A 27,772-nucleotide genomic window follows, 5' to 3' on the forward strand; every position below is an offset into this window, starting at 1 on the left:
TGGTAATCTTTAATTATTGTAGCCTCGATCTGTCGAGTAAAATTAATCATACATCTTCGGCCTATGTAGATAGAGATTACATGCACAGATTCATGGTACTATAAAATATATATTATTCGGCTCTATTTTCTTATACTTTGAGATGGAGAGAGTAAAATAATATTCCCTCCGTCCCATAATATAAGGGATTTTGAGTTTTTGCTTGGAATGTTTGACCACTCGTCTTATTCAATTTTTTTAAAAATTATTATTTATTTTATTTGTGACTTACTTTATTATCTACCGTACTTTAAGCATAACTTTTCGTTTTCTAATATTTGCAAAAAAAAATTAAATAAGACGAGTGGTCAAACGTTACAAACAAAAACTCAAATCCCTTATATTGTGGGATGGAGGGAGTAGCTAGTAGTTGAATTAAGAGCTAAGACAAATCATATATGTACATTCAAGCAACTATTCACGAAAGAAAATTTCTGAGTGTCACATCGGACGTTTGACCGGATGTCAGAAAGTGTTTCCGATATGAATGAAAAAACTAATTTCATAACTCACCTAAAAACCGTGAGACAAATTTATTAAGCCTAATTAATCCGTCATTAGCACATGTGGGGTACTGTAGCACTTATGGCTAATCATGGACTAATTAGACTCAAAAGATTCGTCCCGTGATTTCCATGCAAATTGTGCAATTATTTTTTTTTCATTTTATTTATATTTAATGCTCTATGTACGTGTCCAAAGATTCAATGTGACCTTTTTGGAAAAAAAATTAGGAACTAAACAAGGCCTAATTTTAAAACTCAGGATAACAACAAATCTAGATGGTTTTCTTCCAAATTCTTGCACGATATCTGAAGAATTCCAAGGGAAGGAATAGTTATCAAAGAGTTCTTGCAAGAAAATCAAAATGTACCCCACTATGCACAGTGAATCCTATTGTACTATTTCTTGACTTCAACTTCTCCAGCACACTATTTTCCTTTTTTTCCACAGTGCTGTACACTTCACTACACAGTGCACCCAACTCAGACCGGAAACTTTTTGGGCTGACAAGAGGGATGGAGAAAAAGAGAGAAATAACAAAAGTAGGAAAAGAAAGCTATAGTAGCTTGCATTGCATGAACACACAAAAGATAGATAGGGGAATATATGCATTGCATTCACACAAACGCGTGAGAGCAATATATGCATATGTGCAGTTCGTAGGTCCCCCAGACAAATGGAGGCCATGCATGCATGCATGCTTGTTTGTTCAAAGATGATCTTCCAATCGTGGGTTTGCCTTATGTTATAAGGCTGGGTACGAGGGAGAGGGGACTGAGAACATACGCAAAATGAGATGAGCCATTAGTGCATGATTAATCGAGTATTAATTATTTTAAACTTCAAAAATGGATTAACATGATTTTTTAAATTAACTTTCATATAGAAAATTTTTGCAAAATACACACCATTAGTAGTTTGGGAAGCGTGCGCGCGAAAAACGAAACAAACAATCTCCCTATGTTCTCCGAACTAACGCAGCCTAAGTCGCTGTTAAAATTTAAATTTATTTTTTTTTAATTTTAAAGTTGATTTTCGTTGTAGTTTTCTCTCTTCATTAAAAAATGTTAAGTATATTTTATTTTCTAGTTTTTCTAAAGGATACTGGCATATTTATAGTCTCTATATATCAAAACTTAAATGAAGATATGGTCTTTTCATTAAATTATTGATTGAAATCTAAGAAATATCTTAATACTCATTGGATACATGCGTACATATAGTTCTTGATCTCTATTACATGCACAATGAGTTATTTTTTATTAGTCTTGGCGATAAAGAACTTATGCTTAGACTTTTGGATGGAAAAGATATTTTTTAATATTGGTTTTTAAATCGCTAAGAAAATATTTCCTCTGTAAAAAAAAACCAAATAGCATGTATATATAAGTTCTCTCTCTTTTTTTTCTAATAAGTTAACCAAGAGGTTTATAATCAGTATTAGGCTAACTGATGAGGACTTCTTGTCTGCTATCCATTGCATTGCATTATGCGCAGGGGCGGATCTAGCCATTAGGTATAAAAAGGTGCGGATGCCCAACATATTAGTCCGTCTCTTCACAACACGCTACAAACAATAATCAAGGCAGTTATGCGATTAAACTATAAATACGATATGCGTTGTGTTCGATTGCTCTTATCGAGTGAACATCTCGTCCCACTTATATATTTTAAAGCTGCATTCGTCACTAATCATGCAGATGCATTTTCTATTAGTTACCCCCTCCCTCTCATTCATCAATATGATGCATATGTCCACCAAACCTAGAGAAATCGGCTAGCAGCACGCACAAAAACGGGGGACCCCTACCATTGAAAATGATGATGAGGATTCTAATAGGGTGTTTGAGAGAGAGAGGCTGAAAAACATAAGCCTCTCCCATAGAAACTTATGTTTTTAGAGCCCAGACACCCCCTAATCTAAGGTCCCAACAACAAACTCCTTCTGAGAGCCTTTTCCCAAAAATGTACAGTAAAAAACTACCAAATGGTTTACCTCCACGTGCACACATCTTTTCTCACGTCTTAGCAATCGAATCGAGTGTAGTTGTAAAAGGAGTCCATGAGTACGTGTTGGTGAAAAGACGTCAATGCGTGTGCGAGTATGGGAGAAAAAGAAGCTAGCTATAGCGTTGCTGGCCCGGACACGGTGGTGCACGCCATGGCACGTCACCGTCCTCTTCACTTCAGCTCCAAGTCAGCACACCAGAATTTAAACACGGATAAGTTAATTAATCAGATTAGTATTAAGAGTTAATTGGATCTATATCATTATAAATTTATCAATTTGAAAACAAAAATGCTACACCTATTCACGATATCGGTGCGTGCCACTGAAAAATTATAAAATTCAAACTGTGTCACTCCATAACGATTTCTATCAACACCTCTGTTAGCTCCAACTCTCATCAACACCTCTATTTCTTCTCCAACTCAAGCAAATCTATGGTGGTGCTCAAGCTCGTGAAACGGCGCAACGACAGCGATGCAAATCTGGCGACGACAACGAGCTCAGCACCAAGCGAAGGGCGGTGAGGCTAGATGTGAGCATCGTTCACGGCCTCTAGATCTAACGGATCCGACCTAACGCTGACGGTTGACCTGGAGGGGATTGTCAGTCACGACTTTTAGAAGCAATGGGTTGCATAGGCGAGGTGATTGCTGGTGGAGCACCGCGCGCTGCGGCCAACGATGCTATGGTAGAGACGAGGTTGGGGATGGAGACCCACACGCCACCTCGTTTTCTCCACCACGACCTCCAGAGACGTCTTCCCTGCGATGGAGCCCTACACACTACGGCTGATGACGCTATGGTGGAGACGAGGTCGAGGACAGAGACTTGCATCGCCTCATCTTCTCCCCCACCTTCGCAGCCGACGACGCCACGCCGAGTGCTGGAGCTCGCTCCCTATGTGCTATCGTCCATGAGCCCAAGTGATGCCAGAGAATTGCCTGAGTTGAAGAACAAAGGGAGGCATTAGCCGGAGTTGAAGCTAAAGGAGGTATTGACAGAAACCGTGACAAAGAGGCATGGTTCAGATTTTGTAAAAATTCCAGTGGCACGTACCCGATATTGCGAACAACAGTGACCTTTTTTCAAATCGACAAATTTGCCTATAAAACATGAAAATAAAAAAACCTCATTATAAAACATGAAGAAAAAACAGATTTCCCTATATAACATGAAAATTTTAAAAGAAAAAACAGATTTCCTAGCTAGGATTGATCTGATTAATTATCACTATTTGAGGTGGACTAAGGGTCTGTCTGTTTCAGCTTAAGATTATTATAATCTAGATTATTAAATCATATTATTCTAAGCTGGATTATAATAAGCTAACATAAAATAATCTGCGAGTTGTTTGTTTCTCTGGATTATTAAAGGGATCTAAGGGTAGTTGGTCTTTAGCCAAAAACTCCTCTAAAGTAGATTATTAGATTATAGTAATCTAGCTTACAGATTATAATAATCTATTGTAATAATCTACTTTTTTATTTCAGCTTACTCCTAATAATTTAAATTATAATAATCCTATACTAAATCAAACATGGCCTAAATTGGACGACGAGTAGCAACCGGACGCACAGCCATACAAGCCACAGGCCGATAATATCACACTGTATATCCACGTATCACCAGTAACGTGGCAGTCAGCCCAGCAGCAATCAATCTCTCTCCCCTCAAATGAATAAATGAAGAGTAAATTCCCTGTGTACGCCTGAAAACTCACTCAATCCTTTTCATACCCCTGAAATTTACCCGATTCCTTCTATACCCCTGAAAATTCAATTTGATCCCTTCCATGCCCCTACCGTTACATTTTCCATCATTTCACTGTTACGTTTGGTTGCAAATATCCTTTTTGCCCTTGATGCTTTAGGTTTAAATATAAGCTTAAAAAACAATTGAAAAAATTTTGTTTGGGTGCACAGTATGTGCATTTTATAAGACTAATGAAACTAAATAATTAGTGCAGAAAATTTTGACATAAATTTTGAAAATAAAATAAATGTAATAAATTAAAATTTTTATTTCAAATTTTAATAGGACAATGGATTTTTTTTATCGGGAGCATTCATAAAAAAAATGTTGTGAACATTGGTAGTCCTATCTTTATATGAATGCTCCTCATTTTTATGACTTTTTTTAAAAAAATAAATACGTGTTTTTTTATTTCATTATCTAAAAATATTTTTGGGATAAATAATGCATCGCACAACAAACTCATAACTATAATAGTCTCATGCGAGAAGCTTTTATATTTTTAATAATGTAATTCATGAATTTCTTTGTTCATCCAAGGGTAAAATGGTCATTTTTATGGAAAATAGACGGTCAACTAACGGTCAACTGATGGGAGGGGTATGCAAGGGATCAAAATCAAATTTTGGGGGTATACAAGGAAGTAAGCAAAATTCAGGGGTATAAAAGGGATTAGGTAAAATTTCAGGGGTATATAAGGGATTTTCTCATAAATGAAACAGGGTCACTCTCTCTGACAGCGACTTTGGTTTGAAAAGAATCGCATGGAAACACAAGGCCGAGAATCTCCCACCAGTAGTAAACCCAAACAATAGTCAGCTAATCCTTCATCTAGCGAGGCCGTACCGATCTCCTGTCAAAGAGACGAATCATAGCAAGTTTAATAGTATAGTTCACTACTAGCTTTAATTTATCTATAACCAATCTAATAACTAATTCATACAATAATTACTTACTATACTATTAATATATGGTCCCACCTGACATACACATATTATGTCTTAGAGTCCGTACTGCAGCTGGTTACATATCTGTAAACCGCTGCTCTTCTCTCTTATCGTTTATCTTATTAAAATATATTTATAGCTGGCTAATATTGTACCTGCTCTCAAAAAACCAAAGAAAAGAACATCATCTGGGCTAGTAGGAGGAGGGAGGAATCCGGAGATCACGCGGCACCAGTAGAGTAGTACCACGCTGCACCGGCACCCCCCCTCCCCCCCAACTCACACTCGGGCGTGTGGCGATTCTCACGTACACCACCGGTGATTCTCGCGTACGCCTGGGCGCGCGGCTGGGGTGGGTTGGTTCCACGTGAGGAGGCGAGCGAAATCCCGTCCTGTCCTAGTCAGTCTCTCCCACGTTTGGCGGCAGCGCGCACGGACCACCACCATCCGCTGGGGTCGCCAACTCGCGACCGCGACGGCGCGGGGCGAGACGATTAGAGAAGTTTGTTAATTCATATAATAGTTACTTACTGTTACTTTACTGTTAATATATGGTCCCACCTGTCATATACACTATGCGTCATGGAGTCCATGCTGTAGCTGACTACAGACAGTAACCCGCTGCTCTTCTCTCTCATCTTTTATCTCGTTAAAATATATTTATAACTGGCTAATAGTCTGCTATTATAGCTGCTCTTATTCGCCTCATCAACGAGGAGCGTGAGCGTGCGCGCAGGGCGCCACTCGTTTTTCCCACACGTTTCGCCGGTGGTCCAAACCGCGTTGAGTGTTCTGTTCCCCCTCCTCATCCTCGTTCACTTCTTTTTTTTCCTCTTTCTTTTTTTCTCTCCTTTCCTAATCAGCACCTCAGAAAAACTGTTTTTTATTTCTTCTTTTTTCTTTCTTTTTAAGACGGGACCGGCGTATTTTCCTAATAATATGAGTACCTCCGAAAAACTGTACCGGTATACTTGAGATGGACGAAGTCAGCATGTGAGGCGTACGTCTCCTACCATTGAAAAATTAATTAGCCGTAAATACGAACATCTGTACCAAATCTAATATTTGAACATTTTACCGTAAGAAACCTAATCAGTTGAGCAGTTGAGCTAGGTTTAATTCTTTTTTTTCTTTTTCTTAGTGATGAGCAATTGAGCATCCATATCCATCCATGCATTGGAATATCCGATCCATCCATCCATCCATCCATCCATAGTTTACATGGGAGGGTGCGTGCCTGCCTGTATTTCGCTGTTGTTAAAGGTGGAGATGACTTGACTAGTACTACGTACTTAGCTACGTTCAAAGCTAAATTTCTCGTGTTGGAATTGCCTTGTTTAATTAAGAGAAAAGTTGGAGAACTCCGTGTAGATAATCCCCTATCATAACATAATTGGACAGCCTCGGTGACGTATTATTATAATGTTAAGAGTAAAATTTTCAAGATAAATATAAATGCATGGTTTTTATACTTCCCAATCTTGATAGTTTAAACAAAATATCGATGTCCAAAGTTCTGACCTTATTATATACAAAACAAAGTCCTTTGCATGAGGACTCCGTTACCGAAGAATGTTCAGAATTTAATTAATTATAAACAGCCCCGATGCTGAACACGTTCTAAAAAGTCCTTATGATGGCGCCCATGATGCTGACAGTATTATTTATAATTAATTAGTTGCACCAAAACAACGATTATATTATAATAACGAGCAACACAGTTCACTACGAGTAGTACACTAAACCTAAGCTGGCGTGAAGAAGGGTTTAATTAGACCAGAGCAAAAGCTGACTATACTGCAAATCAGTGGCTGGTAATGAGAGCATGATTCAGTCAAAGATTTCGCTACCAAGAAATCTTGTACCAAATCTACGAGCTGCAACTGCAAAAGAGGGATGGCGTCATTCGCTCTGCATATTATAATTAAATAAGATTAAAGCGTGCTAAACTCGCCGGAAAAAAGAACCTTAAACAAGTGTCAACTGGTGGAATAATTGCAGCCTTGCAAAGGGTAACGTGAGAGTCAAGGTGGATTAGGCACGTTAATTTAGTGAGATTAGGCGGCAGCTTTAGAACGTCGTGGCTGAGTTGGTCAGTAAAGGAATATCAAATACTCCTATGTGTTTATTGCACTCACTCCAGTAGTTGTTTTAGACATTGATATGGTCTCCAAAATGTAACATTATCCATTATGTTTGTAGTATCATTTATAGAAACTTTTGAAAAACTTGATAAAAACAATAATGTCATTGATATAACGAACACAAACTTGTATATAGAGTTCCATCGTTTGCTCTTCAACTTATCAGCTGCAACCTAAATATATATTTTTTTACTAAGTTAATTTTGAATTTTTATCATCATAGTTTATTTCTTCAGCATTGGCCTTTTGTTGCTAAGAATACTTTTACTCACAAAAGTGTTACAGCTTAAATGATGGCAGTACTGTATTCTATATATGTGTCTAATCCAAATACTATTTAATACAGATATTGGTGCTGAAAGAAACACGCCCTTTTAACAATGTGTTTTTACTAAAGTCTAAAGCTGGTAGCTACTACTAGTTGAGATTAATTTACCGGAAATAATGTAAACTTGCCGTGCATGTTGCATGGTGGGGTAAAGAAAGGAAAGGCGAAAGCGAAGCGAAGGTGATGAGCTGACGTGCCGGTGATAAGGGCACCACAATGGTTATCTATAGGCTCTCTACAAGATATCCATGTCAGCATATTTTTCTATTTTGAAGGTATTAAATAAAAAGAGAGAGCAAAACTATCTACTAACTTAGAGATAGTCTATAGAGAAAAACGAGGCAATGCATGAGAGAGCTATAGATACCAATGTAGACATACTATTAAGGTGGTTTACTATTAATCGAGTATTGCTGAGATGTACATGTTTTACAGAGAACAACTTACTTTACTATTGCGGATGCTACGAGGGACAGCTTTGGCTTGGTTTGGATTTGATGCGCGTGCGTCCTTTCATGCACATGCAGATCAGCAGCAGATGCGTCCATCGAGATGTGTACGCGATCGCATATCATTGCGTGACATTTTGCCTCTTCTCCCGTAATAGTTAATTAATTTAGCCATGATGCTTTAGCCTCACGAGGCAAATATGAAATTCTAGTGTTTACCTCACACATGGGCCTTGGGCTGGGCGCCTGGGCCATATCTAGTAAAACCAGAGAGCCCATTGCTGAAATTTTCTGGCTCGGTCGAACCGGATGATTATACAGATTATAAGCAGAAAAAGATTGATCATGTAGGTGAATTAAGATTATGAAGCTAACACTAGCTAACAAGTACTTATTCCGTTTCACAATGTAAGTCATTCTAGCATTTCCCACATTCATATTGATGTTAATAAATTTCATTAACATCAATATGAATGTGGGAATAGATAGATTCATTAACATCAATTTGAATGTGGGAAATGCTAGAATGACTTATATTGTGAAATGGAGGAAGTAGCTTAGAAGAAGTTATCTGAGCAATGTTGATATAGAAAATTCTTAGAGAAATCATACTTTTGAAAGTGTAGCACGAATAATCCACACCTTTGTTAGCTGTTTAGAACACGCCTACACTACAAACCCACATCCGAAAAAAAAAAACTATAATCCTGTATAAACTGAAAAATAACAGTCAGTGTGCTTACACCAGCACATGACTACATGAGCAGTGTCTGGAAACGATTCAATCTTGAAACGACACAGAATATTCCAACAAAACACATGCAGATATATGTCAGACCAGAACTACTAGTATACTGTAGTATTGATTTGGCAGAAGCTGCCATATTGAGAATCACAACAGCAAACATGAAACCCAAGAGATGTTTCCATGTATTGTTTTTGTACAGATAGCCCACTCATCGCACAAGTTACAGAAGAATGTAGGCCTAGGCCTGATGAATTGTTGGCCTCTTCTACGGTATGGTTTGTCATTTGGCAATTGCCAAGCAATTACATGTATCACATATCAGGTATCCAGCCTTCAATAGCCCTGTGTCAAATTACAGCCATGTAACAGAGCATTCGGATATCTGTTTTACACAATGGAAGTCAGCAGCTGCGAAATAATTGCCCGCGGTATTCACGGTTCATGAGGATGCAGATGTGAACGGCTCACTGGTCTCAAGAAGCTCGTCCAACAGACCAGTGAACACAACCGAATCAGTCTCTTTGGGCTTGAAGGTGAGCCGAGCAGAAGGGACTAGGTCTTCATCCCGCAGTGTGCGTGCCTGTTCCCCTGGTTTTGGAAAAGGAGGTATGACGCGTGTCCTAGGACCCGCTGGACAGATAAGATCGAATTCCAAACTTGGCTGCTTCAAAGAAGATGCGACAAACTACATCACGAAAATAACAAATTAGCCAAGTGCCACAAAACCAGTAAATGGCATGGATACCACTTTAGCACTGTGGAGAGAAAAAAAAATGAGTAGCACAGGTTACAACATAACATAAAGCACAGGAACAAATAAAGAATGGCCATATGCAAAGTGCACAATGGAAATTGATAAACATGTATAATGAGGCTATCCATTCAGTATATCGTGCAGTACCTTCTATTAGTTGGAGTGCTAAAATCACTGAAGGTTACTCATATCAACCCTGAAGCTGTACTCCTAATAAGGATTAAGTACAGTGCTGAGCGTCATGCATCACGAGCATTCACACAAGGAAAGACCTGTTGTTTCTATGCCAAGACATGCACTGACATACACACCGAGATCCATCCAATGGCATGTGAATCCACTGTCAATCACATGGCTAGCCAGTGGATACTATTAGGTGATGTTCAATTGGTACCCATGCATTCTGTTCATTTTCGCAGCAGCATTAAGGACATCTATAGCACTGGGGCTTGTGGAGCAGTGGAAGCAATAAGGTCAGTGAACTTATCTTAGCCATTTATCTGTACTCTGATAGGATGGGCTCAATTGTCAGAAAAAAGAAAATCTAGAGATCTTGTGTGAATAGATTATGTAGTTTCAGGGTTAAAGCCAGGACACCATCTAACTTCATAACTCACTACCCACTATTTTCTACCAGGGAAAAACACTTTTGAGACAAGTCAACACTTAATCCTGTAGTTTGTGATGTGTACTCTTGGGGATAAGAGCAATATTGTGATCCAAGATGAAGAGACAACAAATTCTATGTATCTACTGGATATCCCCTCTCATCTCAAACAAGTGATACTTTTAGACTTATCATGAATTGTTTTCATTGGTAAGCCAGTTTTACAAATGCTACCAGGTTACTCTTTAATCGATCATGGCAATTGCAAAAGTATATGCTAAGAGTGTATGTGCCAAGATATGCTTCCATGATACCAAGATTAGCTATGAATATATGCTGAATTGACAGGGTAAAAAATGGTACTAAGCAAACCAAAATGAGAAACATGTCAAACATAAGGTAAGGGAGTTAAAATACCTCATATAGTGAACTAATGGGCTCCGCGGGAAGGAACACACCCTGCAGAATTACTCCATCCGGAAACTGAATTCGAATCAGAGCTTGTTTATACTTCTGTCGGGCAGCCAGTGCCTGCTTCTCCTTATATGACTTTGGAATCAACAACCGAGATTGTTCTAGCCTCTCCCTCCTCATCTTTGCCTCATTCCTGATCTCCTCATTACTAAGGCTATAGAAAGAATCTGGTAGATCATTTTCTGCAACAGAACTTGCAGCAACAGAGAAGAACACCCGAATCTGTGGTTGTAATAGCATTTCAATAAGCCACCGTTCCACGAAAATAGATAGAAAGAATAGAAGGCATCAATGCGCAGATAGTCTTAATATGCTTAAAACTTGAGGTATGCTGGGTACTATTTATTTACTCTTAACACACGATGGCACTACCAAGCAAGCGATCTTACATTAATTACTAGGAGCAACATGTTGAGTAAAGAAAATTTATTAATGCTGACGGTTACTAAGTTGTAACCAGACATTAAGGACTATTTAGCTATAACTGATTTTACATTAATACTCCGTACGGACGGAAACATATGACGTTTCAGAGTGTCGAATTGACTTGCGCTTAGTAGTATTTGCTTGTCAGAAACGACAAGTAATACTGACCGGAGCGAGCACTACCCTTCTACTCCCACGAGATACTAGTACAAAACATATGTTTCAATTGGTATATATGCTACATTCAACTATTCAAGCTACTAAACAACAAGTAATACAGATAGGAGGGAGCACTACTCTTCTACTCCCATGAGATATTAGAACAAAACATATGTTTCAATTGTTATGTTTCAATTGTTACATATGATAAATTCAACTGTTCACGCTACTAAATGACAAGTAATACTGATCGGAGGGAGCACTACTCTCCTACTCCCATGAGATATTAGAACAAAACATATGTTTCAATTGCTACATATGATAAATTCAACTGTTCAAACTACTAATTAATTTTAGCCCAACTATGTACTAGATGAAACAGAATTTGGCACCGAAACATCATACTATAGGCAAATCGCAGCAGCTGAATTGATTTGATTGGCAGATAAATCTTTCTAGTGACTGAAACAAGCAATCGATGGATCACGATTAGCGAAAAGACAGCCTCACCTGACGATCAACCGGCTTCTTAATCCCCTGCTCTTCGCTAACTCCATTCGGGCAAGTCTCTTTGGCATCTGCCTGTGTCTGCGGCGGCGTCGATGGCCGGGCCCTCTCGAGCAGGAGCACGGCCTGCCTGATGCCGCCGAGCCTCGCGTCCCCGGGCACCTCGTCCATGAGGGCGAAGAGCTCCCCGCCCTCGTCGGCGACCCTGAACCCCACGGCCTCGAGGAGATCCACCCCGCCCTCCCTGTCCGCCAGGGCCTCCTTGATCCTCGGGTTCCCGAGCCTGACCTTCCTGTACTTGTCGTTCCGGGGGTCGGAGAGCAGGTTCCCGAGCAGCCTCTTCACCACCTCCACGGCGGACGCGGGGGGGTCGCCGGCCAGGTAGGCGGCCGCGCGGGGGCGGGCTCCCCCCGCCGCCGCGAGGCAGCCGTCGAGGTGGTCCGACACCGCCAGCTCGGAGGGGAACGGCTCGGCGCAGCTGGGGCACGCGACGGCGTCGTCCTCCCCCGCCCCCGCCCCCGCGGGTGGGTCGGTGCGGCGGGAGGAGGTGGAGATGAGCGGGGAGTAGGGGGCGAAGCCGGAGGAGGGCGGCCTCGCGGAGGCGGCGGCCTCTCGCCGGGGGGCAGCGGGGCGACTAGGGGTAGGGTTGGAGGGGCGGGAGGAGGGGTCGGGGCCGGAGCCGAGGACGTGGGCGGTGCCCTTGAAGGAGGAGGACGACGAGGAGGAGGAGGAGGAGGAGGTGACCTTCCTCATGAGATCCTTCATCTTTTCCTTCATCATCGTGGCCGGCGGCGGGAAGACCTCGTCGGCGGCGGCGGAGGAGGAGGAGGAGGTCGAGGCGAAGCAAACGAAGGGAGACAAAGTCTCAAGGGGGGGGGGGGGGGGGGGGGGGGGAGGGAGGGGAAAGAGATCCACAAATTGGTAAGGTGGGAATTGGGCGGAAATGGTGCTTCGTGGCCAAGGCATCTTCCGACGGATGGGCCCGGGTGGCGAATGGGCAGGTGATGGGCCCATCCAACTCTCGTGTGGGCCGAGAGATTGTTGTTCGGAATAAGTTCACTTTGACTCCCTTAATTAGTGACTGAATCTCATTCGTATCCCTCAACCGCATTACCGGATATTTCGACCCCCCAACTGTTAAAACCGGTGCAGTTTTACTCCCTCGTTGGGTTTGGAGGGTGGTTTTGCTGACGTGATGCCTTACATGGCGGTGTTGATCCTTATATAGCGGTGTTGATTCGGTCTACGTTCCACGTGGAGATGACGTGGCGCTTATATGTATTAGAATAAAAAAAATACGTGCAGGACCCATTTGTCATTCACAAAAAAAAAATTAGAGACCCATTGACATGTGGGGCCCACATGTCTTTCTTCTTCCTCCTCCGTCTCTCCCTTGTCTCTTTCTCCCCGTTTCTCTTCAAAAGCGGTGGCCCGTTCGGCGGCGGCGGCAGCCAGCGAACGCCTCCTCCAACCTCATCAGCGGTGGTGGCGTCGGGGTCCTTCCCAGCGGCGGGGACGATAGACTCTTCCCCAGCGGTTGGCCGGAGCGGCGGTGGCCGGCGCCTCCCCAGCGGTGGTGGCGGTGGGCTCTGGCTCCTTCCCAGCGGCGGGCCGGAGCAGCGGTGGCCACCTCCTCCCCAGCGGCGGGGGTGGCGGGGTGAGGGCGCGGCGGTGGAGCCGGGAGGAGACGCGTAGGATCTCCGCCTCGATGTGGCCGATCTAGGCCTCGACGTCATAGCCGGCGGCGACATCAAGCTCGCGGTGGTGATTCTACTTGTCACGCCAACTCGCGGACGGCCACGATGCCGCGATTGTGGGGTTTTGGGGAGCCAAGCCAATCTGGAATGTGGAGTGGCGAGATGAGCAGGTCCTCCTCGTCGGTGATGGCTCGGCGCTCATCATCATCGCTCCATGTCGTCGGTGGAAGCCGTTGCTGGAGACCACTCCTCGCTTCGCGCCGCCGCCTCGAGGCCGAGACATATCGTTGCTCCGCCTGGAGGACAACGAGCCGTAGATCCGCCTTGAGGTCGCGTTGTCGCCGCACGGTCTCGACTGTCTCGAGACAACGTCCGCCCTCCCGCTCGCCGCCGCCTGCAGACGAAGAGAATGGGGAGAGAAAGAGGAAGAAAGAAGGAAGAAGAGTATATACTTGTGGGCCCCACATTATTTTGTATGAATGACAAATGGGTCTCGCACATATTTTTTTAATTCTAATACACATATAATCATTTCCATTAGTGTTGGTGAAATATGTGTACACAGGTACAGGTATTTTAAGGAGAAAATACATCCGTCATGCGAGGAATGGGTTATAACTGTCCATGGAATGGGTTATAACTGCCATAACCGTCATCAGGGCCCACCAGTCAGCCTCCTGGCCAAAGGAAAGGCCAGGAAGTGGGAATCAGGGCCAGAAGAGTCCAGCTGAACCACCACCGGCACCTCTGGTCCTGGCCTTCCACGTGTACGTTCCTGATAAAGTCTCAATGACGGTTACAGGGTATTTTAGACATTTTCCATAGTTGTAACTGTCATATGAAGGCTATAAAAGGAGGAGCTCTTTCAACCATTATTCTCCATTGGAAGTCAATATGTTCTTCAATTAGAAATCTTGACCTTTTCATTTTCACATTGATTGATGTGATGCAGCGCATACGGAGCATTATACATCCTCAACTGGGCCTACCGCTACTTCACTGAGCAACACTATGTGCATTGGATAAGTATGGCATATCTAGATTGTGTTATTCTGTATTTAATTTATATGCATTGGGAACAATCTACAACAATTTATGTGTGTTTCTTTAACAACCTGGATATCGTGATTCGTGCAGACGTTGTTGTATGCTGATTTCTTCTATTATAGGTAAGCAATATGCCTTTAATTTCTCACTATTTTCATTTAATGAAATTCCATGTCACAATGTTGCACCAGATCTTCTAGCAATAACTGATAAACAATACCTGACATTTTTGTAGTTTGAAGAACAATGTGAAGCTCACCCTACCAGATTGACAACTCAACTAATAAGTGTAATTTTTGGTGTTGTATCATCTGAAATGTGGGTGGCTTGGCATGTCCAACCAGAAAAAAGAAAGATCAGGAAAAAAATGTTTTCATACAGTTTTGAGAGGTGTGACAATTGAACAGTGCAATAACATATGTTGAAATCGTGGTGTGCTCCATTATGTGGAAACCGCAGACGTCTATGTTGTAGATTTGAAAATCTTATAGAGGATACACGGTAAATTAAAGGGATAATAGCGCATTGCACTATGGAGATTGGAGATGAATATTACTGATATCTAGGTGATCAGCTGTTTGAATAAATTATTTTGTAAGGTCCAGGACTTTCTTCAGCATTGCCATGAGCTGCTATTGTTAAACTCTTTGTCATCATTTTGATCAGTCTAAAATTTAAATCGTAAGGTCCAGGACTTTCTAGAGCAATGTGATGTGCATGTTTAGTTTGAAGAGATCCTATAGTGACAGTTCACTTGTCAAGTTGTAAACATTTTCCCTTATGAGCTGTGAGAAACCTCAATGGTCACTACTTCCCTTCTCAAGAAAATCATATGTGCAATTGTTTGAGCTGTGACTTATAAGTAGCATCCAATTTTGAAATTGTTTGAATAAATTCAGGACATTGTTTTTTGTCATTTCTGTCACTTTAACTTTAGCTTCGAATAAAAGAAGTATAAAAGTCTTTACCTTTGAAATTGCTTTCGTTGTTTATGTCCAGGGTTGACAAATGTGATGGTAAATCACTTAATTATTGTGGTTATAGGACTTAGAGTTGGTATGAATTTTGAAACCAATCAATAAAATGGCCAAATTTATTCAAATTAAAATCCAAATCTTTGGCAACAATCGTTTGAATTTTACCACAGCTGAACAGTAATAGTTGTAACCAATAAAACTACTCCAAAAATTACAAAAAGAAGTATAATATTTGTAACTGCTTCGGTTATGTATCTCTAGCTTATGCGCCATTAAGAAAAAAAAATGTCCAAGCAATTTTAATAATATAGCCAATTACGAGCTTCAAAAAGTTGAAACATTATCTATAACCAACCTAATATTTCACTCATTTAATAGTTAGTTATAGATATGTATTGCGTTATTAATACATAATCCACTTATCTCTCACATAGTTTATTGGAGCTTGAGCTACAGCTGGCTACAAATCTATAGTATGATTTTCTTCTCTCAACTCTTCTCTTTCCTCCACATAAGAACAAATGTGATGTGGCAACTTGTACAACCCACTTACACCAAATAAATATCAACATGTACAACATACTTACATCATCTTATTGTACTCGCTCTAATGAGTTGTCTTTAGTAGTTCGTAACAATCCAAGTCAACATGAACTCCCTACCACAAATATACAAAATAGCACTTTCATAATAGACAAACCAACAAAAATCCAGCGGTTACTTTTTTTTACAGCCACCCAGAAAAGACGAATTTACCCGACTCTCTCAATTAACGCATGATCCATCAACCCAAACAAGGGTGCAGCCGAAGGAGAGGGGCGTCGTTGCCCCCTCCCCCCTTCCTCCAACATGCAAAGTACTACTACGTGTTATTAATATCTAACCTATCTAATCATCAACTATGTAAAAGAAAATGGGTCTAACAATATAACTATTATTCACATCATTATATGGCTAATATTTCAATTTCAAATCTCTAAAATACTAGCAGTTGTAATTTCTTTATTCATTTTGTCATTTTTTTCTAATTATTTGTCTATTTATCTAGACTTTTAGACTTTTAGCTTGGATGATTTTATCATCATTTATAATTTGTCTGCCCATCGCTTATAAAGCTGAATTGAAATGAATAAATATGTACACATTATAGCTACATGATAAGCCTATTTATTATATTAACATTTTGGGAGAATTGCAAATATGCCACTACTTTCATCCCCTAATTCTGAATAGCCAATATAAATACGCAAATTGCAAATTTGCCATCAAACTTGGCTTCTGTTGCTTCCGTTTGACACTGCCATCTGAAATAGTGCAACTAAAAGGCCAAAAGAAATTCATAAATCTAAAGTCATAAAACAAGGAATATAATAAGACAGCTTTGTCCTTGACCAAAATAGATCCCCTCGCTACCTCCTCTCTCCTGGATAAGAACCGATCCCTTCCCTCTCACTCCAAGAACCCTGTATCCCTCCTGGATACAGGGTAGCGGTAGGTACTTCGGCGGCGGCAACGCGCGGCAGAAGCACGAGCACTCGCGGCAGCAGCCAGCGGCTAGTGGGGAGGCTGGGAGCGGCAGCAGCAGCTCGCGGCAAGCGTCAGCAGCACACGGCAGCAACAATAGCTCGCGGAAGCTCCAGCAGCAGCAGGCTGGTCGTGTTGCAGCAAGACCGGCAATAGCAGGCGCAGGAAGCAGTAGCGGGAGGCATGGGCATATCCTTGTCCTAATTTTTATGAAAACACACCTTCTTACGGTGTTAGTCTGATCTGTCAGTTCAATGGCAAGTGTTATAGGTTCCAGCTATTTTTGGTGGCTACTATGCAATTATGTTTTTTATAAGGGTTAATTTGATCCATGCCCCTGTAAATGTGACAAATTAGAAAAATGCCACTGCTATTCACGATATCGGCTGGGTGCCACTAGAATTTTGAGAAATTAGATCCATGCCACTCCATCATGTTTTCCATCCTTCCTGTCACCTTTTCCTTCCTCCCGAACGACGACAACGATGACGAACCCTCGCTGCAGAGGCCGGCATCGTGGGCGGCAGACGGCGGAGTCGACGGGTCAAGGAGGCGGAGTGGCGGAGTTGCTGCCTTGCCGGAGCCGCCGCTTTCTCCAAGCCCCCAGCGCCCCCCCAGCCCCCCTCCCTCTTCCTCTCAGATCTGCCCGGAGGGAGGCCGGCGGCGGCGGGCATAGTTCACTCCGTCCTTGTCGTCGAGCGGCGGCCACCAGGGCTCGGCGTCGTTGGCCAACGGTGGTGGAGGCGGCTTGTCGGCAAGGAGGAAGTCAGTGTCAGTGGCCTCAGCGTTGTCAGCATCGCTGGGACAGAGGCTGGAGGTGATAGTGGAACCGGATAGCCCCGGCCGCCGTAGCGAGGGTTCGTTGTCGTCGTCGTTCAGGAGGAAGGTGGTGCGTTTGCGCTCCGTGGGGTGCGGCAGCCGCAGCTTCTTAGGGGATTTCCTGGAGCTTCTCTCCACAGGCTTCAGCGACTGCGTGCTCCGCCGCGTGGAGTCCCACTGCGAGCCCAAGCCCAAGTCATCCGTCGGTGCGCTCGTCCACTTGGGCGGCAGCCACTTCGTCGCCGGCAACTACGACAACAACGAGTACGAGTCCACCCAGCAGCACCGCATCAAGTGCATCGAGTTCTTCGGCGGCCTTGGCGCCGCGCCGCCGCTCACGTCCTCCTCCTACTGGTTGTCCACACCACCGCTGACCCTCTCCTCACCTGCTATGGCGTCGTCTTGCTTCGGCTTCTCCATGCCGGGCCGCTTGGCCGAAGTTGGAAAACGGCACGGAGTTAGGAAATTAATGGGGAGTGGATGAAAAAGTGATGGAGTGGCATGGATCCAATTTCCCAAAATTCCAGTGGCACCAGCCGATATCGCGAATAGTAGTGGCATTTTTCTAATTTGGTATATTTGCAGTGGTATGGATCTAATTAACCCTTTTTATATTGGCAAAACCACAATATCGGTTCAAACCAGTGGCAAATATGCAATTGGCCCTAACATTTTCTTATGTCGATATGATATATTACCTATGAAAAATCTTAAAATTCGTTTAATTTCAGATCAACACATCCAGCCTAATTATCAGCCTCATTGGATTAACTCCATCCATCCTCTCCCAAGTTAGTACTATTTACCACCCTTTATCAGTTGTGAGAAACCTAAATGGTCAATGTTTCCCTTCACAATAAAATCATACTCCCTCCGTTTCAAAATATTTGACGCCGTTGACTTTTTATCACATGTTTGACCGTTCGTCTTATTCAAAAAATTTAAGTAATTATTAATTATTTTCCTATCATTTGATTCATTGTTAAATATTTTTTTTATGTAGGCATATAATTTTACATATCTCACAACAGTTTTTGAATAAGACGAACGGTCAAACATGTGCTAAAAAGTCAACGGTGTCAAATATTTCGAAACGAAGGGAGTATATGCAATTTGTTTAAGCAATTTTTCGTTGTTTGTGTCTAGGGTTAACAAATACGATGGTAAAACACTTAATTATTGTGGTTATTTGGCTGTCAGTGTTCGAGAGGAGTTGTGAACTTCTCTTCTCAACACGGAAAACAAGATAGCAGATTAGCTCACGATTAATTAAATGTTAGCTAAAATTTGGAAAAGGATTAATACGATATTTTAAAGCAACTTTTGTATAGATATTCTTTTGAAAAAAAACACATCGTTTAACAGTTCGAGAAGCGTGCATGTGTAAAATAAGAGAGAATTCTTATCTTCTAACTACAAGTACAAACTTGTAGTTCCTAACACAGTCTTTGAGTTGGTAGAAACCGTTATATAAAAGTTATTCAAATCAAAATTAAAATCTTTGGCATAATATGTTTGAATTTTACCATAATCAAACGGTAATAATTATTTTCCAAAATAATGCTCAAGAGTGTCGCTACATGACCGATTGGCTTTGTACATGTGTCCCTCGCTTATGCGACGTTAAAAGAAATGAGTTACCTTTAGTAACGTCGTACAAATCCAAGTCAGCATAAACACAAAGCAACAAAAATATCAGCTCCATATAAAACAAAAAAGGCAACAAATCGGCGGGTACACTTTCGGACATCTACCCATAAAAGATGATTTTATCCTTATTACTCTACTCTCTCAATTAACATGTAACCCGTCAACTTGACTGCTTGCTTAAACTCGTATCAATATCCACTCCCTAGTTCTCAGCCTTATCGGATTAACTCCATACATATCCATCCATCAATCCATCCTCCTCCAAGTTTAGCATAGTATTTACCACTGCCCCAACACCCCTTCCATCCATAGCATCAAAATCCAACCCTAGCCAGTCACACCTCTTCCAAAACAAGAAAGAAACACACCCCAACACACAGTTGACAAATCGACTGCTCCCTCCGACGAGACTCCGACGAGAGATCTGATAATTTAACACTTTTTTAAAATGATCTTCGATTATTTGACATCCTAGCCCACTTTCGTTCACTTGGATAATCCCATGTATCATCTTTGCAAGTGGCTCATTAAAGTAAACCGACCATGAAAAATGTCCTATCAAATTATCAAATTCCTCGTCTCTGTCGCCCAAGGCTGTGTGAAATGGTGTGTGTTAGCTGGACCTTCGCCAGTTTGCCACCATGGCTGTGGCTGGGCTGGGATTGGAATTTGGAAAGGCCATCAGGGCCTTCCTTACTGCAAAAACGTGTAGATAGAGAAAATCAGACGGATGAGGAATTGAGGTGAGAGAGGCCCTGTTTATTTTCCAACAGAAACTTTTCACTATATCACATTAAATGTTTAGACACATGCATAAAACATTAAATGTAAAAAAACAATTGCACAGTTTGCATGTAAATCGCGAGACGAATCTTTTAAGCCTATTTACGCCATGATTTGACAATGTGATGCTACAGTAAACATTTGATAATAACGGATTAATTAGGCTTAATAAATTCGTCTCGCAGTTTCCAGGCGGAATCTGTAATTTGTTTTGTTGTTAGTCTATGTATAATACTTCAAATGTATGTCCATATATCTGATATGACACACCAAAATTTTTTGTGCGCGAACTAAACATAGCCAGAGTAGCAGCTTGAGCACGCGACGGCACGATGACCCCCGAGCGGGGAAATTTAACTATTTGCCACTTTTACTTTTGGCAATTGCTCAAATACCCATTTTAGTTTTCCGGTTAACAATATGCCAGTGAAGGGAGAAGCTTTTCTATTTATTTTTTTTTTGCCACCTTTTGCACTATACACAGCCACGTGGCTTGCCAGCGTGGAATGGCACGTGAAATGACAAGTATACCCCTGCATCCAAAAACCCTAAATCAGGCTCTATCCTCTGTCTCTTGTCTCTCCTGATTCCCTTCGACCGACCGCCACCATCAACGGGCGACGCCGCGCCGTCGACCCACCGCCCGCCGGCCCACCGCCCCGGGCCGGTCCCGTCGTTCTCCACCCGCGGTCCGCCATCGACGCCGCGTGATCGGCCGTCAGATCCACAGCTCCGGCATCATCCCGGCATTTTGTTCTTCCCCCAACAGCACATCGTGACCTGGTGGGGCATCGTCGCCATCGGTCCTCCGGCCGGCGGCGATGAAGTCCTCGGTTTCCCCTTCTTGGTAAGTTCGTTTTCTCTCTTGCCCTCCCTGCTTGTATTGGTGTTGCATGCATGGAGTTAGATGTGTTCTATAACTCCATTTTTCTTTTATGAATCTGTTTATGTCAGGATTGATCCTGGCAATGCGCTTAGATTTGTTGTTAGGGGTTGCTAAGTATGTTGCGAATCTAGAGTATGGAATGCTACCAATGTCAGAGCAAGACTATGATTGGTGGGTTGATATTAGCAGTGAGTGGGTATGATTTGGATAAATTTCGTGATGAAATGGCTAGCAAGGTAATCTGGGGGCCAAGCAAAGAAATTATAGTTTGGGGGTTTGGACACTGAAATTGGAACTGAAATCTGGGGACCAAGCCAAGAAATATTAATCCTTGGATATATGTGTGTTGTCATGAACTAGTATATGTTATATATTGCCCAAGAAAATGTTATTGTTCTTGCAGTCCTATATATGTATGGTTTCTGTTGTAGCCCTATATTACCAAATATTGTTTCTGCTAGATATCAGTCAAATGAATTATACAATCAGCTAGTAGTAATAAGTTGTATCATTTTTCCCAAATATCGTTTCGGATTCAGCTCTATATTGCAGCCAATTGCTACCAGGGGTATACTGGTCATTTCAGGTGCCCATTCCACGCTGGCAAGCCCATGTGGCGATGTACAGTGTGAAAAGTGGCAAAAAATTAGAAAAGCTTCTCTCTCGAGTGGCATATTGTCAACTGCAAACCTAAAAGGGGTATTTGAGCAATTGCCAAACGTAAAAGTGGCAAATAGTTAAATTTCCCCCACGAGAGAGGGTGGCAACGTCCCTCTCGCCCGGAAACCAGCCCACACACACACTCACACCGCCCACCACCCTACTCCTACTGCCCTATCGCCCAAATTTCCATTTCCTTCTCATCTCCTCCTCCTCCTCCTACAAATGTGGCGCAAGACGAGAATCATCGGGGCGGAGTAGTAGACAAACATCATAGCGCTCTTGTCTCCTCTCCTCGTTTCTTCTACTCGGAGTCAAAAAATCCTCCCAAGGCGAGGGAGGAGGGCGCTGCCGTTGGCAACGGCTATTGTTGTTGTCGGCCGCAGTCATGGACCCGTCCGGTGGCGGCGGAGTCGGAGGCATCAGCGATGAACAAATGTGGGTGTGGGGTTTACGTCTTCGGGGGTTTACTGCGCGGCCGGGGGGGGGGGGGTTGCGCGGATTGGGGTGGGGCGGGGTTTGATTTGGTCGTCGAGACGGCGGCCATGGGGAGGGGGGACTGGAATCCGGGAGGGTTTGTCGCCTCCTTTTGGGGATCTAGGGGAGGGGATGGAGAAGTCTTGTGGTTTTGGCGATTTGGTGTTGTGAGTTTGGTAGATTTGGGGGTGATCGGGTCTGGGTAGATTCGTATGATGATTTAGTTCTTGTCGGAAACGGTTTAGGTTGATGCGGTTGGGAAATGCTAGGATACTAGGAGGAGGACATGACTGTCCTTGGATTTGTGTGTTAGATTGGAAATGTTTCGCTTGAATTTTGGGCTCAAGGGGTTTGGAAATAAATGGACACATACTGTCATTGCAATGCCGTGTTGGTGATAATCAATTCCGGTTTAGGCGTCTGTCATAACACAAAGTAAATTTCATTATGATCTATGCAGAAGCTATAGGAAGAATTCATTATGATTCAATCTGTGTCATGCTTTGACTGTCCGCAGAACTGATTACTGTCTAAATATGGCATGCTATTTCACCGTGTTACTTTGATTGCGATTTATGTCTGATCTTGTAATGCTTACTGCAGTCTTTGGGACTGGCAAGCAGCGGAGCATTGTGAAAGCAATGCTGCAAGTCATGGTACATCGCTCAAAATCCATAAATCATAATGGCACCTTTACACAGATTCGGATTCCACTTACTATTTGATTGTTTCTTTTTACATTAGATGTTTCTAGATTCATGTGGGACTGCCTCAATCAAGATGATGATGACCTACTGGGATTGCTGGGCAATCAAACTCCTCTAAGAGACTGTCGTGGCTTCTTTGATATTGATGGTAGGGAGTTTCTTGTTCTTACCACCATCAGTTGTTATTCCTCTGAAATGTTTGCTTAAATGGAGATGTTACTCGAGTCAGATTTCACCTGCAAGGAGACGTTGGACCTTGAGGAATCTCGGGAATCAAAGCGCCGCCGCATATTGGAGTACCCTTCTGAGTCTAATCAATCAGAAGATGGAAATCGTGAAATAAGTTCTACCTTGGGCACATCTGAGGTACACTAGCACCTAGATATCTTCCAAGTTTGTTCATTGTGCTCTTGTTTACACTTCTTTTTCTGATCCATGTCTTAGGTATCAGAAATTTCATTGCTTTGCACCGATGAACCGCAGAGCTTCAATTGGGATTCACAGAACAATTCAAATAATTTTGGTTTGTCTTTTGCTTTTCATATTATATTGTTTGACAACTTAAATTGCTATGCCTTTTTTGTTAGCTAACTGAAATATTGGCATCCGATACAATAGATTCTTTGTCAACTGGAGCATTCTACCAATCATCACATAGTCATTCGAAAAATTGCTCTGATGAAAATCAAATGCATTTCAGGCATGACCAAATGTTAGCTACTCTCTGTTTCCACAGAAACCACAGTATTTGCTTTATCATTATATTTCAATCATGACATGTTAAGCTTGGATTCATTTTTAGGCATTCTAGCCAGGAGAGCGTTACATATACCAATGATCAAAGTGGTATTTCAGGTCAGTGCAAAGTGTACATCTACAGCTTTGTTTTTAAAGTCATTTTCATTTGATTTTCCAAACATGGTTTGTAATCTATACATGAGCATTCCATCTCATCACTGTTTGTCCTTAAGTCCCCATGCAAGATATTTGTAGAGAACATTTTGTTTGCTGTTTTCCTTCAATGCAATGCCATGTTTTCAGTCACTGCAAAATTCTATACTGATTGATGGACATACTGATTTTTTAGTTTTGGCAGGAAACTTACCAGCTCTTTCTATCTATGACAGGAACTACTGAGAATGATTCAGTGACAGAAAGTCTTGTAATGCAGGAGACTAGGAAGCTTTCTACACTTAAAGTATCTAAAGGTATTTTCAGTTTGACAGTATCTATGTCATCAACATTTCTTACTTTGAGTTTTGTCTATGCTGATCATTTGTCCCTGCTGCTATACTAGGAGCCTCACTGGTTAAGGCGAAGCAGAATTTAACTACAACTATAGCATACCCTTTTACCCTCATCAAACCATCCTGGGAGGAAGGAGACGTCATCACTCTGAAGGATATAAATCAGCGAATCCGTGCTCCTCCGAAGAAGGCTCCAGAAACCCTAGGGACTTCAGCCTTCTCTGGCAAGCCAGTCGTTGGCAAAACAAGGATCAGAACTGACGGGGGCAGAGGCAGCATCACGATACTAAGAACAAAAGGTTGAGAGTCCAAACAACTTGTTTCTCAGCCATTACCTGGATTGCTTTCAGCAATTTGATCTCCGTAGCTCTCCAGTTTTTCGTTTTGATTTTTTTTTTTTGGCCATGGATTTGGTATTTAGGATGACTATCAATGGCTAACTCTTCAAAGATTTACCATTCATCCTGTGTACATTAGCGACATGCGGCTAATGTTATATATGAGAGTTTTGTGTTCAGAAACCATGCCCCTCTACTCATCCAACTTATGTCGGATGTTGTTCAGGGTTTTCTCCCATTTTTCTGAATAGTTGTCCATTCTCGAATGGACGCGTGTAATCGTGAAACATTTGATTATTTTGTTGCTTACAATATATAGCACACATACAGGGGAGTTTATGTACGATTGCATCCAGTACTGCATTTTGTTCACATCCTGGTAACAGGAAGAATATGAGGTATCCCAATACCTTCTATTGTATCATATACCTCTCATTCCCCTGACAGTCAATCGGATGGCACATGAATCTTAAATTTTGACCTCTTGTAGCTTGTTGGCACAGAAGATGATGATTGCCATCTCTTATTCGTGAAGATGTCGGCATACCAGGATAGAGAGGACAGAAGAACTCGAACATTAGCCTCTCCTCTATGAACTATTCAGTGAATACCGATCTCGATATGTTGATGTGGAATTGAGTTCTGATGGATACCGATCTCAATATGTTGATGTGGAATTGAGTTCTGATGAATAGGTTGCAATGGTGAAATAACAATAGATAATAGTCGTTAAACACAATCATTTTGGTGCTTCTAAATTATCCATGCTTTCAAAGTAACTAGATGATACCCCGCGCGTTGCTGAGGGATATTTGTATTGATGCATATTTTAAAAAATTGTATATACACTAGTGAGAGAAATGAAAGCAAAAGAAGAAGAAAATAATGATAGAAGGCGTATCCGCGTATAAAATTATAGATGGTAGTATATCGACTTTCGAAGAACAAATAGAGTACAACACGACACACATTTTTTTTAAAAAAAAAGCATCACAATTTATTAAAAAACAACGTTTAGGGGAATTGAATTCCCGAATGCATCGCCAGGATAAGCATAAGAGTTGAACCATCTTTAACAGCGGCACACATGATGCATCACTTTGAAAGCAATGGGATGAGGTCCTTGGAGCTTATTCAAACATGACTAACCAATAAGTTTAAAGCTAATAATAGTCTTTACATCTTGCTTAAGCAAAAATTAACAAATGCTTTCATATGCGTATTTTGACTGAAAATACTGTAGCCTAGCTATTGCCTAACCGAGCAAAATTTCTACAGATGAAAAGCCAGGTTAAAAATGTATAAATGGAGCATCGAGAAGAACAAAGCTGAAGATACTTGATACAGTTATTAGGTTTGCTAATGATATGAAGCTTATTGTGCAAATGTATCACAGATGGAAGATCATCAGCATAATAAAAAATAAAAAAATATGAGTCACCCAATATACATACAAAATCTGGAGAAAAGGTTCAGCATATTGTTTGGCTGACCTGGTGCTAGATCCTACATGAGAAAACCGGATTCATGGATTATTGACTCATTCTGGCGTTTTCTCAATACATAAAAAGGAAGATAAAATGGTAGATGAATCAAAATGAATGTGGTGAATAAACAGTAAACTTATTTCAAGATAGTTTTGAGATCATACTACTATTACTTCAATTATGAACTCCGAACTGATATAATATTGGTGAAGAAAATCCAGCAGGAGGGACTCTAGCACCTATCATTGATCAGTATATAAAAAACAACCGAAGCTTGAGGGTCACACAGGAAAATTTGTATGAAATCACCATGCTTGATATGATAGAATAATATCTCTGTTCGAATTACCGGTTCACTAATTCAGTAGTGATTTTTCCCTCATTGTTTACCTTAATATACACTGTGTTTACAAAATGATCTGCATATCAAATAACTTCACTGAGACTTGGTTGGTGATAAGAATTTATATGCGGAGATTCAATAGGCCTGTTCACTACTCAAGAGTTTTCACTGTGCAATACAACTGAAACCAGTATAAAACATATAGTATTAGTTGTTGGACAGCTCCAAAGTAAAATATGGAAAACAAATGAGCATCATAGGAAATATATAGTTAGCAACCAAATACAATGTATGCATCGAGTAAAAAATGATGTAATGTATGCATACATACCATGAAAAGAAATGTGCCCCAATATTTCAACATCATAGGTACTAAATCCAGCAATAAATCTGTAAACAAACCATGAAGAATTAATCCTGTGAAGAAATTGAAGGAAGTGAATAATTAATCCGCAGGAGCAAATATTGATGTACAGAGAAGAGAAAAAAAAAGGGGGGGGGGGGCAGATCAGGATACTGAAATCTGTTCGAAATTGATAGCTTAATTTGCGAAGAGATTAGCTCGATTGCTCAGACTACGTCAATCAATATTGCTTGGAAAGAGAGACTTAGCTGGATTAGGGATAAACCCAGAACAATGGAGATTGGCATGAAGTGAAACATCCTCCTTGTTGGCCTAGCAGATGGATCCAAAAACGTGCATGCTCAGATGGGCAACAATACCAAGATTTGTACAGCTTTTCTTCTTGCGTCGTCATTAGCAGCAAACAATAGCGTGCGTTGTGACATATATGAAGATGGGATGTGTAGGTGGCAAACCAATTAATAGAAGCACCGGTTATCGTAAGACGAAGACGAACGGACAAAAACTGGGAGCCCGCTAGGTCTCCTGCAGCCGAAGCCCCTTTAACTGGTGCGGTGGTGCGTCGCGGGAGAGGAAGAGATGAGCGCCATGGGCCTTAGGGCAGGGAGGCGATGCGGTCGCGGGGCTGGGGAAGCACGGCACCAGAGGGAGAGGCGATCCTCTACCTTCAAATGCACCATACCTTTATCACTGACAGGTGAGCCCAGAGTTCGTCGGGCTCACATGTCAGTGACAAAGGTACATGCCTTTGAAGGTGGAGGAACCTGATCCGTGGTGGGCGGCGCAGGCGTGCTGCTGCTGCTGTGTGGGGACATGATGTGGGTGGGTGTGGTGCGGATGGATGGCCAGTCGATCGTTTGATGGAGATCTAACGGTTGGCAGGTAATAGGGTGACGTGGAAGCATGAGAATGCAGAG

At 41.9% G+C, this 27,772-nt stretch overlaps 2 protein-coding genes across 3 annotated transcripts; one reads left to right on the top strand and one right to left on the bottom strand.

Annotated features, from left to right (window-relative positions):
- Positions 1-9,002: 9,002 nt before the first annotated feature.
- Positions 9,003-12,708, bottom strand: LOC4347001 (plant UBX domain-containing protein 2). Its single transcript, XM_015795724.3, has 3 exons — positions 11,853-12,708; positions 10,701-10,979; positions 9,003-9,607 (listed from the first exon to the last, which is right to left on the bottom strand). Exons 1-3 carry the CDS (start codon positions 12,627-12,629, stop codon positions 9,362-9,364), a joined length of 1,302 nt encoding a protein of 433 aa, XP_015651210.1. The 5' UTR covers positions 12,630-12,708; the 3' UTR covers positions 9,003-9,361.
- An 8,214-nt stretch (positions 12,709-20,922) lies between these two features.
- On the top strand, positions 20,923-25,004 carry LOC4347002 (protein XRI1). 2 transcript variants are annotated; one of them, XM_015755381.3, is made up of 9 exons: positions 20,923-21,193; positions 22,973-23,025; positions 23,114-23,224; positions 23,306-23,442; positions 23,521-23,599; positions 23,695-23,788; positions 23,879-23,931; positions 24,204-24,284; positions 24,374-25,004. In XM_015755381.3, the coding sequence occupies exons 1-9, from the start codon at positions 21,168-21,170 to the stop codon at positions 24,625-24,627; spliced, it is 888 nt and encodes a 295-aa protein (XP_015610867.1). In that variant the 5' UTR covers positions 20,923-21,167; the 3' UTR covers positions 24,628-25,004. The 2 variants fall into 2 exon arrangements, with proteins under 2 accessions (XP_015610867.1, XP_015610868.1); XM_015755382.3 differs by having other exon boundaries at positions 23,695-23,776.
- Positions 25,005-27,772: the final 2,768 nt, after the last annotated feature.

The sequence above is a fragment of the Oryza sativa genome, chromosome 9 (genome assembly GCF_034140825.1).
Source record: "Oryza sativa Japonica Group chromosome 9, ASM3414082v1".
Taxonomy (NCBI): domain Eukaryota; kingdom Viridiplantae; phylum Streptophyta; class Magnoliopsida; order Poales; family Poaceae; genus Oryza; species Oryza sativa.

Bases quoted from the DNA above. Each gene is read 5' to 3' on its own strand.
- LOC4347002 (XM_015755381.3), top strand. From the start codon at position 21,168: ATGAAGTCCTCGGTTTCCCCTTCTTG. The intron at 23,225-23,305 runs GTAGGGAGTTTC...TACTCGAGTCAG, and splicing joins TGGCTTCTTTGATATTGATG to ATTTCACCTGCAAGGAGACG. The intron at 24,285-24,373 runs GTATTTTCAGTT...CTGCTATACTAG, and splicing joins TACACTTAAAGTATCTAAAG to GAGCCTCACTGGTTAAGGCG.
- LOC4347001 (XM_015795724.3), bottom strand. From the start codon at position 12,629: ATGATGAAGGAAAAGATGAAGGATCTCATGAGGAAGGTCACCTCCTCC. The intron at 10,980-11,852 runs GTGAGGCTGTCT...TTACAACCACAG, and splicing joins AGAAGCCGGTTGATCGTCAG to ATTCGGGTGTTCTTCTCTGT. The intron at 9,608-10,700 runs GTATTTTAACTC...TTCGTGATGTAG, and splicing joins CCATTAGTTCACTATATGAG to TTTGTCGCATCTTCTTTGAA.